The sequence below is a fragment of the Temnothorax americanus genome, unplaced genomic scaffold (genome assembly GCF_048541705.1).
Source record: "Temnothorax americanus isolate GAGA-0224 unplaced genomic scaffold, ASM4854170v1 Scaffold126, whole genome shotgun sequence".
In the NCBI taxonomy this organism is placed as follows: Eukaryota; Metazoa; Arthropoda; class Insecta; order Hymenoptera; family Formicidae; genus Temnothorax; species Temnothorax americanus.
The window spans coordinates 1-16100 of record NW_027509260.1 but is presented as its reverse complement, the minus strand read 5'-3'; the positions used below and the strand labels follow the sequence as shown (position 1 = coordinate 16100).

General features: G+C 33.1%; 3 protein-coding genes across 14 annotated transcripts; 1 reads left to right on the top strand and 2 right to left on the bottom strand.

The window, feature by feature from the left end:
* Nucleotides 1-211: 211 nt before the first annotated feature.
* On the bottom strand, nucleotides 212-3286 carry LOC143893706 (uncharacterized). 3 transcript variants are annotated; one of them, XM_077399399.1, is made up of 5 exons: nucleotides 3150-3286; nucleotides 2651-2792; nucleotides 1071-1396; nucleotides 771-960; nucleotides 212-712 (listed from the first exon to the last, which is right to left on the bottom strand). In XM_077399399.1, the coding sequence occupies exons 3-5, from the start codon at nucleotides 1132-1134 to the stop codon at nucleotides 391-393; spliced, it is 576 nt and encodes a 191-aa protein (XP_077255525.1). In that variant the 5' UTR covers nucleotides 1135-1396; nucleotides 2651-2792; nucleotides 3150-3286; the 3' UTR covers nucleotides 212-390. The 3 variants fall into 3 exon arrangements, with proteins under 3 accessions (XP_077255525.1, XP_077255524.1, XP_077255526.1); XM_077399398.1 differs by having other exon boundaries at nucleotides 1071-2792; XM_077399400.1 differs by lacking the exon at nucleotides 1071-1396.
* Nucleotides 3262-7106, top strand: LOC143893704 (uncharacterized). 4 transcript variants are annotated; one of them, XM_077399397.1, is made up of 8 exons: nucleotides 3262-3476; nucleotides 3716-3834; nucleotides 4001-4249; nucleotides 4351-4690; nucleotides 5477-5637; nucleotides 5729-6325; nucleotides 6591-6784; nucleotides 6880-7106. In XM_077399397.1, the coding sequence occupies exons 3-8, from the start codon at nucleotides 4232-4234 to the stop codon at nucleotides 6992-6994; spliced, it is 1425 nt and encodes a 474-aa protein (XP_077255523.1). In that variant the 5' UTR covers nucleotides 3262-3476; nucleotides 3716-3834; nucleotides 4001-4231; the 3' UTR covers nucleotides 6995-7106. The 4 variants fall into 4 exon arrangements, with proteins under 4 accessions (XP_077255523.1, XP_077255522.1, XP_077255521.1 ...); XM_077399396.1 differs by having other exon boundaries at nucleotides 3608-3834; XM_077399395.1 differs by having other exon boundaries at nucleotides 3608-3834; nucleotides 3950-4249.
* On the bottom strand, nucleotides 6770-14652 carry LOC143893703 (putative phosphorylase b kinase regulatory subunit beta). Of its 7 annotated transcripts, none has more exons than XM_077399392.1 (19): nucleotides 14548-14652; nucleotides 14019-14097; nucleotides 13477-13939; nucleotides 12887-13243; nucleotides 12627-12824; nucleotides 12407-12545; nucleotides 12006-12283; nucleotides 11688-11702; nucleotides 11117-11347; nucleotides 10254-10441; nucleotides 10075-10190; nucleotides 9307-9449; nucleotides 9091-9223; nucleotides 8826-8968; nucleotides 8556-8758; nucleotides 8346-8483; nucleotides 8025-8265; nucleotides 7528-7635; nucleotides 6770-7454 (listed from the first exon to the last, which is right to left on the bottom strand). In XM_077399392.1, the coding sequence occupies exons 2-19, from the start codon at nucleotides 14054-14056 to the stop codon at nucleotides 7275-7277; spliced, it is 3312 nt and encodes a 1103-aa protein (XP_077255518.1). In that variant the 5' UTR covers nucleotides 14057-14097; nucleotides 14548-14652; the 3' UTR covers nucleotides 6770-7274. The 7 variants fall into 7 exon arrangements, with proteins under 7 accessions (XP_077255518.1, XP_077255516.1, XP_077255514.1 ...); XM_077399390.1 differs by having other exon boundaries at nucleotides 14542-14648; XM_077399388.1 differs by having other exon boundaries at nucleotides 14338-14625.
* Between the last annotated feature and the right edge of the window lie 1448 nt (nucleotides 14653-16100).

Here is a 16100-nt window from a genome sequence, read left to right as displayed (position 1 = left end):
AAAAAACACTTAAAAAACCTAAATTAAAGAAAATAGATTTTTTTCACACACATTTTTTTATTTTCAAAGAAACAATTTTTATTTGTTATAAATTTGTAATAACAATTACAATAATTACAATTACAATAATTTGTAATAATTTGTAACATGTTGTTGGAAGTAAAAATAAATAAATGAACATGTATTGAAATATAATAAACTGCGTACACTGCGTGTCAATGATTCTTTTCCTGAGGTAATGGGGGAACATACAGAAATTCTAGTAATAGACTAATAGAAATAACCATAATAGCGTCTCCAGATTTCTGTGTTCGCCCCTTACTTCAGAAAAGGAGTCATTGACGCGCAGACCGCGCAGTATACATAATTTTTTTAAATATTTCTGTGCAGTTATTTTTTTGCTTTATGTACAGTTTCGTGGATACTGAAGAGCACATTGTCGAGATCAGCATCGGGTATACTCAACATCAAAGACTCCATTAACTGTAGAAAATCTCGAATTTTCTTTTCTTTCAAAGTCAATTTTGACTGCGTAGTGTTTTGTGGTAAAGGAGCGGGCAATGGAGGTGGAATTATTGACGGTGCCTTTGCCAATTCGGTTAAAGCTGACGCTATTTTCTCGATGCCGTTATTGTTTTCGTTGGTTCTTCCTCTTCTAATTTTTTCATTAGTTTTATTTTCTTTATCTTCCTCAGGAAAATTATCAATAGTCCTGAAATAGATAATAATCTATAAGATAAAAATTATTTTTTACAGATTTGAATTATTACTTTTGTTTAGTTTGTATTTCTTGAAGAAATGTCATATTCTCGAAATATGGCCACGATTCGGGAGCAGCGGCAGCAGATCCAGTTGTTTTTGGACGTGAAGCTACTTTTCTCCAAAAATAATCAACCAAACTTTTCCATTTGGATTGAACCACAATTGGATTAAAGAAAGAAGAGATATCGGGAAATGTATCTAAAATATTTAAAATTATTAAAGAATTAAGGCGAGTTTGTATATTGTGAGAGCACATTTCAGTTTAGTTTAGAAAATTATTTAGTTTCTAATAAATTTTTAGGTTTTACCTTTCAAGTCTTCCACGATAAAATCCCATGCAATGCTTATTTTAAATTTTGATCTTTCTTTCATAGGAATGCAGTAATTCCATATAATATCATTATTTTTTACTAATTGAATTAGGTGTGCGATACTTTCGGACGTCCAAATGACATTGTCTACTTCTCCTGTTTTAAGTTTTTTTTTACATCTAGATTTGTCCAAAACCGAAATTTTTTTTGTTTCGTCGAATTGCCACAATGCTCATTTACTTTATTAATGCACTCATTAATATCTTCTGCCATCTTTTCGCATTTTCCATTGTCAGAAACAAGGTAGCTTGTTTCTGGATCAACTTAAAAAAAAAAAAAAAAAAAAAAAAAAAAAAAAAAAAAAAAAAAACATAATTATAAAATTAAGACGGTTTTGCCCATGGATTTTGTGGTCCTTCTAAATTAATGTAATTTTGATGCTTATATTATAAACATCTTATTTAAACAATTTAATTTACTGCAAAAAATATTACTTTTAACTAGGGTGAGGTAATATTTTTCGCAATAAATTTAATTATTTAAATAAAATGCTTATTAAAATTACATCAATTTAGACGGACCAAAATCCATGGTCGAAACATCTTGGCGATTAATCTGACCAAAATCAATGGTCGTATTGTCATGACGATTATTATAGTCAGTTGGGTCGATTAACAAGTCTTAACTGTTATTTTGATTAATTATAATTGCTGGCGAAGTAAATGTTACTTGCTCGATAATTATAAAAAAACAGTTTTAAAAAAATATACCAAATTCTTTAAGCGAGTAGGCAATCTTGACAAGCAAAGAATTTATCTTTTTTCTTTCAAATTAAATATTTAAGAAATGAAAAAACTAAATATTTGAAACTTTGGCACATAATTTGCTATATTCTTTTACGATTATTTAAAAAAAGAATTATTAAAAATAATAATAACGGGAGTTATTGCGGTAATGAAGGGAAGCAGTTCAGTACTTGGTGGTGGACGTGAAATCTCGAAAACAGCTCCAACGATTTCTCTTAAAAGTCTTTTATAGGTTGTTGAAACCATATCTAATAAGATATGTCGGAAACAGAATTTCGAAAAAAATTCTTTAAAAATATTTTTTAGTTGCAAAAAAGTATAAAATTGCATTTTTAATTTTATTACAGAAAATGCAATTTTACACTTTTTTGCAAATAAAATATTTTCTTTTAACAATTTTTTTCGAAATTCTGTTTCCGACACATCCTTACAATTAGATATTGTTTTCAACAACTTATAAAAAATTTTTGAAAGAAATCGTTGGAGCCGTTTTTTCGAAATTTCATTACTGTTCATTACTGAACTGCTTCTCTTCCATTACCAATAACTCTCCTGTTATTATTAATATTAATAATTTTTTTTAAATAATTATAAAAGAATATAGAATTATATGTGCCAAAGTTTCAAATACTCAGAATTCTTTATTTCTTAAATATTTAACTCAGAATTTTTTCTTTATTTCTTAAATATTTAACTTAAAAAAAATCTATTTTTTCGCTTGTCAAGGCCGGTTGTCTACCCCCTTAAATATTATTATTATTATACATATACCTATTCGTGGACGCATAACAAAATTTGAATCAACAGATACTGAAAGACCATTTAAGCATTCGTGATTGATTTCATTTTCTTCATTAGGGATCAGATTTTTAGCACCACACACTCCGCAGGAATACTGCTGAATTTCGTCTTCCTAAACAATTACCGACATTTTATTATTCGTTTTTAATTTTAAAAAATTATTTATATATTTATATTTATATTTATATTTATATTTATATTTATATTTATATCTATGTTTATATTTATATATATTTATTACGCTTTATACAGATTTACTTTTTTACATTACGCTTGTCCTTTCCATATTTTTTATATTTTTTATATATATTCTATATTTTTTTATATTTTTTATATTTTATATTTTTCAATACTTTTTTTTTAATACTCTTATTACTTTATTAACTTTCATTTTACAAAATTCTTATATGCTATGTTAATACATATACGATAACGGCGATGACGGCGAACGGCGACCATGATTACCTACATGGTATCGGCGACCATGGTTACACGTTGTTGGCGACCATCTTACACGACGTAGGCTACCACGTTACACGACGAGGCGGCTACGATATACGATGTCGGCGACTCCGATATATGATGTCGCCTACATCTCGACATGAGTGAAAACGCACCTATATAATCGTATTTAATTACTAATTAAAGAAATATCACAATAGTAGTGCGGTTGGACTCGATTTAGGTTAGGTCAGGCATGACAGTACGAGTAAAGCAATATGCGATTGGATCCACCACTTATTTAACCTCATATATCATATCAGAGCAAAATATTCGGCAAGCCCTTATTTTCAAGGTATGTACGAAATCCGGAAACTTCAGGGAATATTTTAAGACATGAATAATGTATTCATCTGATCGCTAAGTACATTCGTTGAAAACCTCGGCCGTGGCAATTTGCATCATTCTATCTTTCTCGTTCATTAGATGTAAACAAGGATAGAATGACAATGGCGCGCTCCGCGAACGCACATTAGAATGACTTAAAGCATATATCAAATTTAGGTACTTATCTAATACTTGTTCTCACGAAAGGACCACCTTAGTGGCGTAACAAGACTCAATCATATTACATAAAATTGGTCGAATTGACCAATTCGAAAGAAGGCAAGAACCAGAAAAGAAGATAGTGTGCAGAAAGAGAGAAATTGGAGGTAGAGAAAGTGTATTTGAGTTAATTAAGAAGAAAAATTGGTTTTAATTGAACATAAAATACAACTTTATTAAGAACATACGAAGGATAATCTAGAAGACTAAAGTTACTTACAGTAGATTGGGTACAATAAGATGAGCGCTATATAACCTAACTTAACCTAACAGAAGGTTGAAGAGGCACTTAAAAAAACAAATAACAGAAGATGGAACAAAGAATCAAGTAACAGGATGCGAAGGATGAGAATGTAAAGATAGCCTGGAATATAATATACGTGTGTTGTTTATCGTATTAAAAAGCTAAACATTTTTCTTAAGAATTACAACTATATATATTAATAACAGTTTTCATGTGAAAATTTTTATCAAGTATTTGCTTATTACTATAAACACGACAAAATGGGAGGTGGAGATTTGGTAAGTCTGTTATAATTTATTAAGATTAAAAAACTATACAAAGTTAAGTGTGGAACTTGCCGTATTTTTTAAATAACATGTATATGTATATAACTTGACAGAATTTGAAGAAGTCGTGGCATCCATCTACTATGAAGAATATGGAAAAAGTAAAGAAGGCGGAGCAGCAAAACTATCAAGAGAATAAAAAGATAGCCGAGTTGCAGAAGGAGATTGAAATGGAAAAAGACCTGGAGGACATAAAAAAGTATGCTATTGAACAAGGAGTGATAGAGAAAAAGGATGATAAGAAATTAGACTGGATGTATAAAGGACCAAATCAAATGGTCAACAGAGAAGAATACTTGTTAGGAAGACCAGTTGACAAGGCTTTTGAGCAAATGCAACGAGCAGAAAAAGATACAGAGATGATAAGGATGCCAAAGAATCATGTTGAATATGGTAAATAAATATTATATATATATATATATATATATATATATATATATACACACACTTGGTGATTCAGAAATTCAGAACACCCGTGCCAACAGTTTTTTCTCAAATACGTGAAAACTAGCACGAAAACATGGACTGTCGAAAACCCTTCAATTCAGTTTTCTCAACTGTTGACACCGATATAGCTCACAATGTCAACAGTCAGAAACATTACAGTGTTTACAGTTAAAAAAACTACTGTGAAAACATTTTGTGCACTTGTAAATTATTGCAGGTATTTACACATTCGAATGTTTTTCTTGAAACCTGTAAGAGATTATTGAATTGAACGATACCCCACTCGACCCATGTTCCTATTTGAAATTTCAAAACTGATCAGTCACCTACTTTCGGTTTGTCCTGAAGAATAAAATCATCACCAATAATTACTTTAGGTGCTCATTAGTAATGAAAAATGTTTTCCTAACTTGTTACATTAAAAAAAAAAAAAACGACTGGCACGGTTGCTCTGAATTTGAATCATCCGGTATGTACAGTGTTGAAAAAAGATTGTATCAAATTTTAGAAATATGTAGTACTCGTGAAAACAAACCGAAAAGTCTTTAATAAGCATTATTTCAAAAATCATTTATTTCTAGTTATACCGTCTGAGTACTACCTTTTTTCAATACCCTGTATATGTAGATATGGATGCATGAGTAATTATATACACCTTACATATTTATATCATATGAAAGTATGTAATATATATTTTTTATATTGTATTTTGTATATTTTTTATTATATTAGAATGCATTCCACCTTCGTTGCGATTTTTCTCTGGCAACGAACAAGTGGATCTGGCTAGAAAAATACAAGAGGATCCTCTTTACACCATAAAGCAGAAAGAAATGGAGACTAGAAATCAGCTTTTGAAAAATCCTGTTAAATTAAAACAACTTAAGGAATTAGTAAGTGGATGTTGATATATTTACTTTCTTGTATTTTGTTTATGTTGAATACTCACTTACACTTATGTAATTTACGTATATAATTTTGTAGCTGGAGCAACAATCGAGCAAGAATAAAAGTCGAAAGAAGAAAAAGAAATTAAAGCATAAAGATAATAGCGAGGATGAAGCTAAATTGGATATTTTGTTAGCCACTAAATTTAAACAATTGAAAGACATCAGTGAAAAGGACTTGCTGAAATCAATGAAAAAAATAAAGCGTAAACAAACAAAGAAGTCAAGAAAGCATTATGATTCTGATAGCAAAACGGACAGCAGCAGTGACGACACTTCTGTTAAAAAAGAGCGACGCAAACGACGAAAAAAGCGAAAGAGAAGTACAAGTGATAGTGACGACAGTACTGATAGTAGCAAAAGCATCACTAAACATGAGAAGGAAGATAATAAAAAGGAACATGATAGGAAATATTCGAGAAACGACACAAAAATAGATGATAGTAAAAAACAAGACAGAAAAAGAAAATTGAGTGAAGATAGAAACCCGAAGTATGAGAGAAGCAAAAAGCGAAGAGAAGAATATGATACGAGCAGTAAACGGCAACGATATGACAGTAATAGACCAGATGGTTCAAGAAATAAATACAATGATAGAAAAAGATGCTCAGTGGAGAAACAAAACGATAAATTGGTGAGTGAGAAAGTTTTTAATTTCTAATGATGCAGGTTTTATAAATGGCTAAATAATAAATAGTTTCGCCTTGTATTAAAATAGGCTTTTACGAGGAAAAGATATGAATTTGTAATGTATAATTGATGCAAGATAAAAATATCTTGTTTATGTTAAAATTTAGAGTTCCATAAATTAAATTAAAATTTTGATCTCACAGATATCTAATAGCAAAAGAATATCGGTCGTTAAATCTATCTCTAATACTGATTATATTAAATTTAAGGATAGAAACGAAGAAAAATATAGGTCAAAAGCAAGATCAAGTCTTACCGAGGAAGAAAAGGAACAACGGCGAAAAGAGATGATGGCAAACGCAGCGTGGCGTGATAAAGAAAGAGAGAAGAATGTAAAAACATACCGCGAGCAAGAGAAGAAAGAAGATCAGAATAATGCATCGTACAATAAGGATTTCATCAGGTATGTATTAGACATATTTCACATTCAAATATACATTTTTTTGTATATATTTTTTCATGAAATAGACTAAAATTAAAACTGGATGTTTGTTGTAGAAAACAATTGATCGTCGCAACAGAAGTGGGTACCATTGCATCTAGAATTAAAGCTAATATTAACAACATACAACGTTCCAGACGAGCTATGGATACAAATTTTGCTAAAAGATGATTTTTATGTCCGATTACAAATTTTGTACAATTATAGTACTGCAATTTTTATGTGAAAGTTATACATAAATGTAAAAATATCTTGAAATATATTATTATTTGTGAGAGTAGAATTACTTTGTATTAAATCTTTGCCGGATTATTATATCGTCGCTTTATATATAAATATATACTGTAATGTATACATAAAGAAATATATTGCACGCAGCTATATACAATACTTTCTTGCTAACATTAAATGATCTTTCAAGTTTAGTGTCGATGATAATCGACTTATATCGTTATGTAATTTTACACATTTCTCGGTGCGATTCAATGACATCACTGGGATCAACGATGGTCGCCACGCAGCCGCCGGTAAGAACGTTGTTGACTATGGCCCTGGCAAGATATCCCGTAGTCATCGAATAATGCGCGGAGAAGAATAACGATTTGTCATCGACATTCGATAAATTGTGGTCCTGTGAACATACAGCAAATATATAGAAAATACAAATTAACATTTACAATGTCATGTATGTACACGTGTATTACCTTGCAATACATGATAAAACTATCTTCCACGAGTTGATTGAGATCTAACTGTTTCTGGAAACTTAGTTCTGGATTTCGAAGTAGAATAGTCGACATAATACTCAAGAGCTGTAATCATATAATTCGAATGAGCTATTAAGTATAAATACTGCAACAGCTAGATTCTCACATTTCTAAATCTTACTTTTATATTTTCCATTTCTTGCGCCTACCTTTTGCTTTTTGCTTCACATTTTTCAATATACAATAATTATTTTGTAATCTTTCATGAATTTTTCAATATTTAAAAAAAATTATTTCCTAAATATTATCTCAATTTTTTATGCATTCTTGTAGTATTCTCTATAATTTTAATCATAAATGTATACATGTGTGTATATTTAACATGACGTTTCTGTTCAAGTTTATTGCGCTCTATTTTATGTACATTTAACATGTTTCGAGTATATAAATGGAAAGAAACAGAAAAGGAGACATAACAAAAATCGATCGCTTACTTCGACTATAATTTGACGATATTCCGGTAGCTGTATGTTATGCAATAATGATTCCACAAGCAGGGCAAATGTGAGCTCAGACCGAGTCATGATGGACAATGTAGTTTGCTGAGGAAGTTCCTGTCCGTTCACTACAATACCGCCAGGACAACGCATCAAGACTTCCCATACTTGATTGTAGAAATGTGCCGGCACTCTACACAAGCAACCTTCGATTTTTCGGCGACCGAGCACCGTCAGGCTATTGGCAATAGATAGATATAATCAATAAACATCTATCGAAAAGTTGCAATGGGTAATTTTATTAATTATTCGACATACTTTTCCTCATGAGCCCATTCCTTTACTGTCAATACTTTAATAAGAATCTGTCGAACTTCATAAGGACTATAATTCTCAATCGGTTTATCATCTTTCACAAACATCTGCAGGTAAAGCTTCATCGCCTCCAAGATCCACCTAGATATTTAAACAACAGTTAAATATTTTCGTGTAGCAAGGATTAAAAAGTGTTATTGAAAAGTAATGTACCCGATGCGTATTTTTAATATGCCTTTGAACCACTCTGGATTAGTACCGATAAGTCGACCGCAATACAACAGAATTTCTTGTTGGAGCACAGCCTGCACTGTGTTGTGCGGCTGTATCGTGGAGTACATTACCGACTGTATTTCCGCCGGCGTCATGGGTTTGTCGAATACAGTTTCTTTCTGCCCAATCACTCCCACCGCGATCTGATACCATTAACAATATATTTCAAGAGTTAAAAAATCGAATTTAGAGATTATACGTATGTAATACCTGTTTTCCTTTAACTAGCACACCCGTGATAAAAGGGCTGATGCTGTCTACTGTGTGATTCAACAGACTACTACAATAACGTACGGCCATCCAGAATCTTAAGGATCCAGCTTGTTGATATAGTGATCTCAAATAATCACGAACTGAAAAATGATAAAAATATGCGGTAGGATACAAAAAGTGGGCACAATCGTGAAGATTATCTTCTTCACGATTTTTTAAATGAGAGATGGTCGAATAAGGGAAGAAGAAAGAGATAAAATACCTGTCACTCCATTAATTTCGTAATTAATTCCTTCTCGTTTTATCAGAATGCCATATAATTGACACTTGGCATACAAGCCGACGCTATTGCGAAGTTCGTTTAATATGTTGCCAAGAGATTCATTTAACATAGACTGAAAAATAGATTACCGGTTGCCGGTTACGGACGTTTTCGTTCGATTAGGAATTTAAGTGTAGTGTCTTTATGATTTCGTACAGAATAGTCCTTGACGCTTTCGAAGTAAGTGATGGCCTTTGGGACGTCCGTGAGACTCTGATAGCCAATATAATCATGCTGCAATTGTCTAAACTGGGTCAAGTCCAGATTTGTTTCCATAGTATTTACGAAGTCCAAGTGCTCTGTGTATAATTAACATAAATTTTACTATTAATATCATATACAATGCGCGAAAGAATAGTCCGATCTTACAAAAAAAAAACCTCCACGTAAATGTCTCTCTTCCGAGTTTGATGAATTCTTAATATGTTGTATTATTCTAAATCAAAATAAGGCACATATATACTTAAAACCATTCAACTTTTATTTTAAAAAATTTCTTTCTATTATAGTTTCAGCGACATTTGCTAAAAAATAAATAAATAAAAATGTTTTATTACCTAAACACATGTAATTAAACATGTATAAAAAAGTAAGTGTTCTTTATCTAATCTAACATACATTTTAAAAGTTCATCAAACTCGAAGGAGGATACTTATGTGAGATTCCTTTTTAGAAGAAAACAATTTAATAAATATCAACTTTTACTTCTTTTATTAATCAGAAGATATAAATGTTATTAATTATGGAATAGTTATATTCCATATATGTATATTTTATTACTATCAAAAAATATCAACAAATATTAAAATCATTATTTGAAAGATTACACTAAACTCTGATGCAAAACTTGCTAACATTAAAACCGAACCAGTTTTTCATGAACTACCTGCTTTATGCAAAGATTAATTTTATATAAAATATTACCGATACAAGAAGATGAAATCAGATTTTGCAGCCGGCCAATGCGTACTTTCGTCTTATCACAGTAACCTTTCTTCAACATCGCAAAGAGGTCTAACATCTTTTTAAATTGCGGATCTCTAAACAAATTTTTGTCAAGATAAGCCAACTTTCGTGACTCATTCATAAATGTGCAAACTTACCGCATGTGTTCCTCCCGTATCAAAAGACATACGGTGGGTCGACCAGAAAGACGCCAATACTTGCCTACGAATTGCAATTCCGTTTTGATATCGTCGATCAGCAGAGCCATGTCTCTGTATAAATAAAACTCGGACACTTCGAAGATCAATGGGTAACAGAGCACTGTCATACCACAGACTCTATATATCTGCACATGCAAAAGAATTCGTACCTCAATGTTATTTTACATATTATACGATAAAATATATCATTGAATACAAACACACACACACACACACACACACACACACACACACACACACACACACACACACACACACACACACACACACACACACACACACACACACACACACACACACACACACACACACACACACACACACACACACACACACACACACACACACACACACACACACACACACACACACACACACACACACACACACACACACACACACACACACACACACACACACACACACACACACACACACACACACACATACATACACACACATACATACACACACACACACACACACACACACACACACACACACACACACACACACACACACACACACACACACACACACACACACACACACACACACACACACACACACACACACACACACACACACACACACACACACACACACACACACACACACACACACACACACACACACACACACACACACACACACACACACACACACACACACACACACACACACACACACACACACACACACACACACACACACACACACACACACACACACACACACACACACACGCACACAAGCGCTTATTTTTTTTTTTCAGGAAAAAAATATAAAATTACACATACCTTGCTTGTACCTAAAGAGCCTATTGGCCGTGCGGGTCGCCCTTGGAGATTCAACTTTTTGTTCACGCCTAGTTTTTGATAAACCTTTACTAACTGGGTGGACGACAGAATCTGAACAGGCTCAACTTCGTGCGGCGTTTGCGTCTGAATACCATATGTCGCCATCATGGCTTGCAATCGCATAGATTCCGCGATCAGAACTATCTGTACTACTAGGTCGGTATGAGTGCCCTGGTATACAAAAGTACAGTAGTGTTCATAAATCACATGTAGTGGGAAAATATTTCTGGAGTCATATCATAAAAAAAATAAACAGTCATATTTTTTAATTAACTAGCGTGTATGTAACTTTATAAGGTTGTGTGACAAGCTTAAGATATGAGATAAATAACAAACTGCAAACAAAAAACATTTGTTAGATACTTTTCTACAATATCACATGCTGAGTTATAATAATGTATAATACATCAAAAGATAGAAAACCATGCATAGAAAGAAATGCATGTTACATTATACTGTATTATCATATCAGCTGTATTATCAGAGCAGGCATATACTTTAAATTACTTACAATAGTGGGCTTTGCCTGTGTAGAACATAACAAAAAAATTATAAACTTTCGATCTCTAGTTATGAAAATTAATAATCATAAAACAATTAAATATCTTTCAAAATCATTGAGTCAGTACACACAATTTGTTTTAAAAAGTTATATGATGCGTTACTTAATTTCAGAAAGAAGGCGTATAGAATTAAAGAGATAAATTTCTATTTTTGGAATTTGGTATGACTCAACTCAATGAGATTTTGGACGATAATTGATTACTACATGTAAGAATGTAAGATATAGAAATTATATATTTGAGATATATATCTTCTTCTCTTTTACCTGGAAAGCCGAATATCTTCCTGCTCGCCTCGGACGATTATATGATGGAAGGTATCGACGAATCGGATCTAATTCATTGATATGTAAAAGACCAGCGGTGAGTAGTTGTGCAATTACAAACATAGCTTGATTCCATAGGTATATCGGTGTAGCTTCTTGATCCGCAGCTTTAGTACCTCTCCCTTCCTCGCTGGGTAGCCGATAAGCGTCGCACGGATCGTTCCTTTCAGTTTCCAAATTTTCCATGGGTACATAATAACACATAGGGATCACCGGATCTATATCATGCAGAATAAATCTTATTTATGTCAATTCGCAATTATACAATTATCGAAGATGATTTACAAGATACTGCCAGGTATTGTTTGGATAAAGTTAAAGATGACATTATTTATCAATACCTCCATTCAAATCCTTGTAGACTCTCGCTTTCAATAAATTTTGATATTCTTCCACTTGTTCCGTCAAACTCTTGAATACACCATCTATTATCATGAATATATAAAACAATGGCCATTCACACTCGATGTTGTCGAAATCCTGTTAGAGTAAAACATCAATTACACTTTATAAAAATTTGTAAGTCAGTTTCTCTGCGACAAATGCTGTAAATTTTAAAACCTTAATCTCTCCAGATTTGTAATATCGTCGCTGTTTGTCCTCCAGTACGGTTCTATAACCGTCTCTTCCGAATCGTTTAAAACCATAATTGCCTTTTAGTCTGCGGACTATATTCGCTTTTGTTTCGTTGTACAACACTTCTTCGTGAGTTGCAAAAGCAGGGAAAGATATTGTTGGCAGCAGAGCCGCGTCTACACTCTATAAATTACGTATCTTTGTAAAAATTGGTATGAGCATTTTACGCAAATAAGATTGCTTACTTTTGAACTGGACTCTCTTGGAAGCATTGTCTCGAAAATACTCCGATTACGATTATGAGCATCAATATCGACGTATATTACAGACCAAGATGCACCTTTCTCACCGAATAAGTTACAGCCATTAATCGCCTCCAATGCGCTCTTCGCAATTCCAATGGAACTGGCGTGAATCTCGGGCGTTCCATCGTTATATCGACTTCCACGTTCCCACATACCATAATCCGGTGTACGGTATGCTCTCTCGACATAATATACCAGATTTTGTACAAAGGCCACTTCGTCTTGTATATATATAATTTGTAGCCCAGAGGAAATCATTTGCACTAAGAATATCAAATAAAGAGATACGACATCGATCTACATTGAACAAAGATATTCACAATATTTTAGATATTTACAATATTTTTAATTGTTATAATAATCATGAAGAATCATGATTATATAGACTAATGATACGTTATTACATCTTAATATATTTAAGTGAATATAAATTATGTACTTTACTAGTGTCTCGCAGAAATATATAAATATATATATATATATATATATATATATATATATATATGTAACAATTATTATTAAATGTTCACCTGCAAGTGATGATACTCAGCATCCTGGTAGACCTCATCGCCGGTGTCCAAATGGAACTTGCAGTGTAACGCAAAACGGTCACATTGATTTTTCTTAAAAAGCTCTATTCTGGAAGATTGCTTTATCCAACATTCCAAAATACCCCGCATGCATTTTATCGCGGACTGTCCCAGCTCATACGATTTTCCACGATCGTCATCTATACGTCTATATGCCTGATACAGACTCCATATAGCGGCAGCGCAGTATATACTTTCGCGGACGCTGCCGACCTTCCGATCGCTCGAAATCTGCGGGAATAAGCCAGTTATGCAGCTCTGATAGCGCAGTAATTGTCTCTTGACGATTCCATAGTATATGTCCAATTGCTTGACAGTATCCTCGTAGTTAGATATTTTGAGAAACATATCGGCGTCTATATCTATCGCGCTGCCTTGTCGTACATTCCTGATCTGCGTGATTCTGCAATAGGTAAGATTGATAAACCTCATTAAAAATTACTTGCATCAACCTTATTCCTCGCAATATGACAGTGACAGACCTCTTTGCACTCGACGGTCCCATCAATGAACTAGCCATTTTATTCAAAATACCAGCAAGCTTTTTTTGATTTAATACACCTGCGGAAAAGCTCCTTTATGTATGGATGTATTTCGAAATATTATACTGACAGTATGGCCTTGCACACAACAGAGCACATATTAGAGAAAAAAGAATAAATATTAAATATTAGGAATATATAAATATAGGAATATTCCTGTAATAAATATTAAATATTAGAAAATATAAATTTAAAAATATTCCTATATTTATATTTTACATTTTATTCTTTTCCATTGTGCGTTACATTTAATTATTACTTCTAATTCCGATTCCCAATATTTAATATTTATTCGTATTCCCCTATGGTATATACTCTATTGTGCACAGGGAATCTATATATGTTTACACATGTTGTAAATTTTCAGTATAACTGTCAGGACATTTCAGAAAGCACCTAATTATTAACGATTATATGCATTCTACATTGGCGTAACATTATACTAAACTAAAGTAATATTAACATTCACTTGAACAAACAACTGATTCTCCTATATTCTTCTTGAGTTTGACATTGGTTTGATGTTTGATGTCATTGGGTATTGGGTCATGGGTAAAGTCCTAGATAAATAGAGCCGTATCAGAGAGAAGAATTTTTCTCTGCTCTGCTGGTATGTACATACAACTACAGACGCCACAGACGGTACAGACGAAAATTGGATGCATTTCGGAAACACACTCTTTGTCTGTTTCCGAAACGCATCCAATTGAAAATCTCCAATGGAGCGCGGAAACGCGGAAACGCGGAAGCGCGGAACAGAATAGTAACTAGATTCCGCGTTTCCGCGAATTAGGGTGCCATTACATGGAGCGCGGAAACGCGGAAACGCGGAAACGCGGAAGCGCGGAAGACAAAATTTACTAGATTTCCGTCGATCCGTTCCGTCTGTTTTGAATGCCTTAATATTACATGGAGCATATTTTGAGCGGAAAAGCGGAACGGAGAATTATAAAATATTAATTTTTAACGGTATTTATTGATTAAAATGCTTGTATTCAATAGATAAGCTGAAAAGATAAGCATATTAATAAAAATTGCAATGAATTAAGTGAACACAATTTTAAGAAATGAATACAAATGTCTATTTGTCACTATACTGTTCGGCTTTTCCGCGCAAATTGTGCTCCATGTAATATAAGGAGAAACAAACTCGCGGAACGAACGCGTCAAAATCCGTTGTCAACGCGGATACAGTATACTCAATCAAATTTCGGAGCTGTTTAATCACATTGAAAAAAAAGCTTTTACACATACTCTTCGATTACTTTATTATTTAATAAAAGTGGCAGTATAATATTATAGATCCAAACATCATGTTGATGGTTATTATGAAGTATATCTTATATGCAAGCCAGGGTACATACATAGGCTGCGTTAAGTACTGGCAGTGAATATCGAAACGCAGCCATACATACATACACGATAATAGCGGATTCCGCTTTTCCGTTCAAACGTGCGGGACTCAACTCGCGGAAACGCGGAATCTAGTTACTATTCTGTTCCGCGCTTCCGCGTTTCCGCGTTTCCGCGCTCCATGTAATGGCACCCTTAGTAATGTTTGGTCACAGTATATACAGTAGCGCAACTCTCCTGATTTCTTGTTGTCTAAAATGGAGTGCGCATGCGCGAAATAAGTAAGCGCCCACTAACACCATCTGAATGTCGTTCTCTGAACTTCTTTCTCAATTGCTCTTCCTTTCTCCGTTCTGCTCTGCTCTGCTCTGCTCCCTCTCAGAATTTAAATGGTCAGTTCAGTAAATGCCTATCTGTATTGGAACAGAAATTTGGAGAGAATTAGCTCAATTACCCACTGAATGCTATTGAGAGCTGTTATAGAAGTGTTTGAAAAACTCTGAATAACTATATATACGTTTGTGATGAAAGTGAAAAGAGTTTAGGAGTATAAAGTGGTTACAAACCTCAGAAGGTAGGATAATTATTCATAATCATTGTACTTAAAATCAGTCATGCTTAAATTAAGAATATCGTTTATCTATTTATCTTGTGAAACTAACTCTGTGA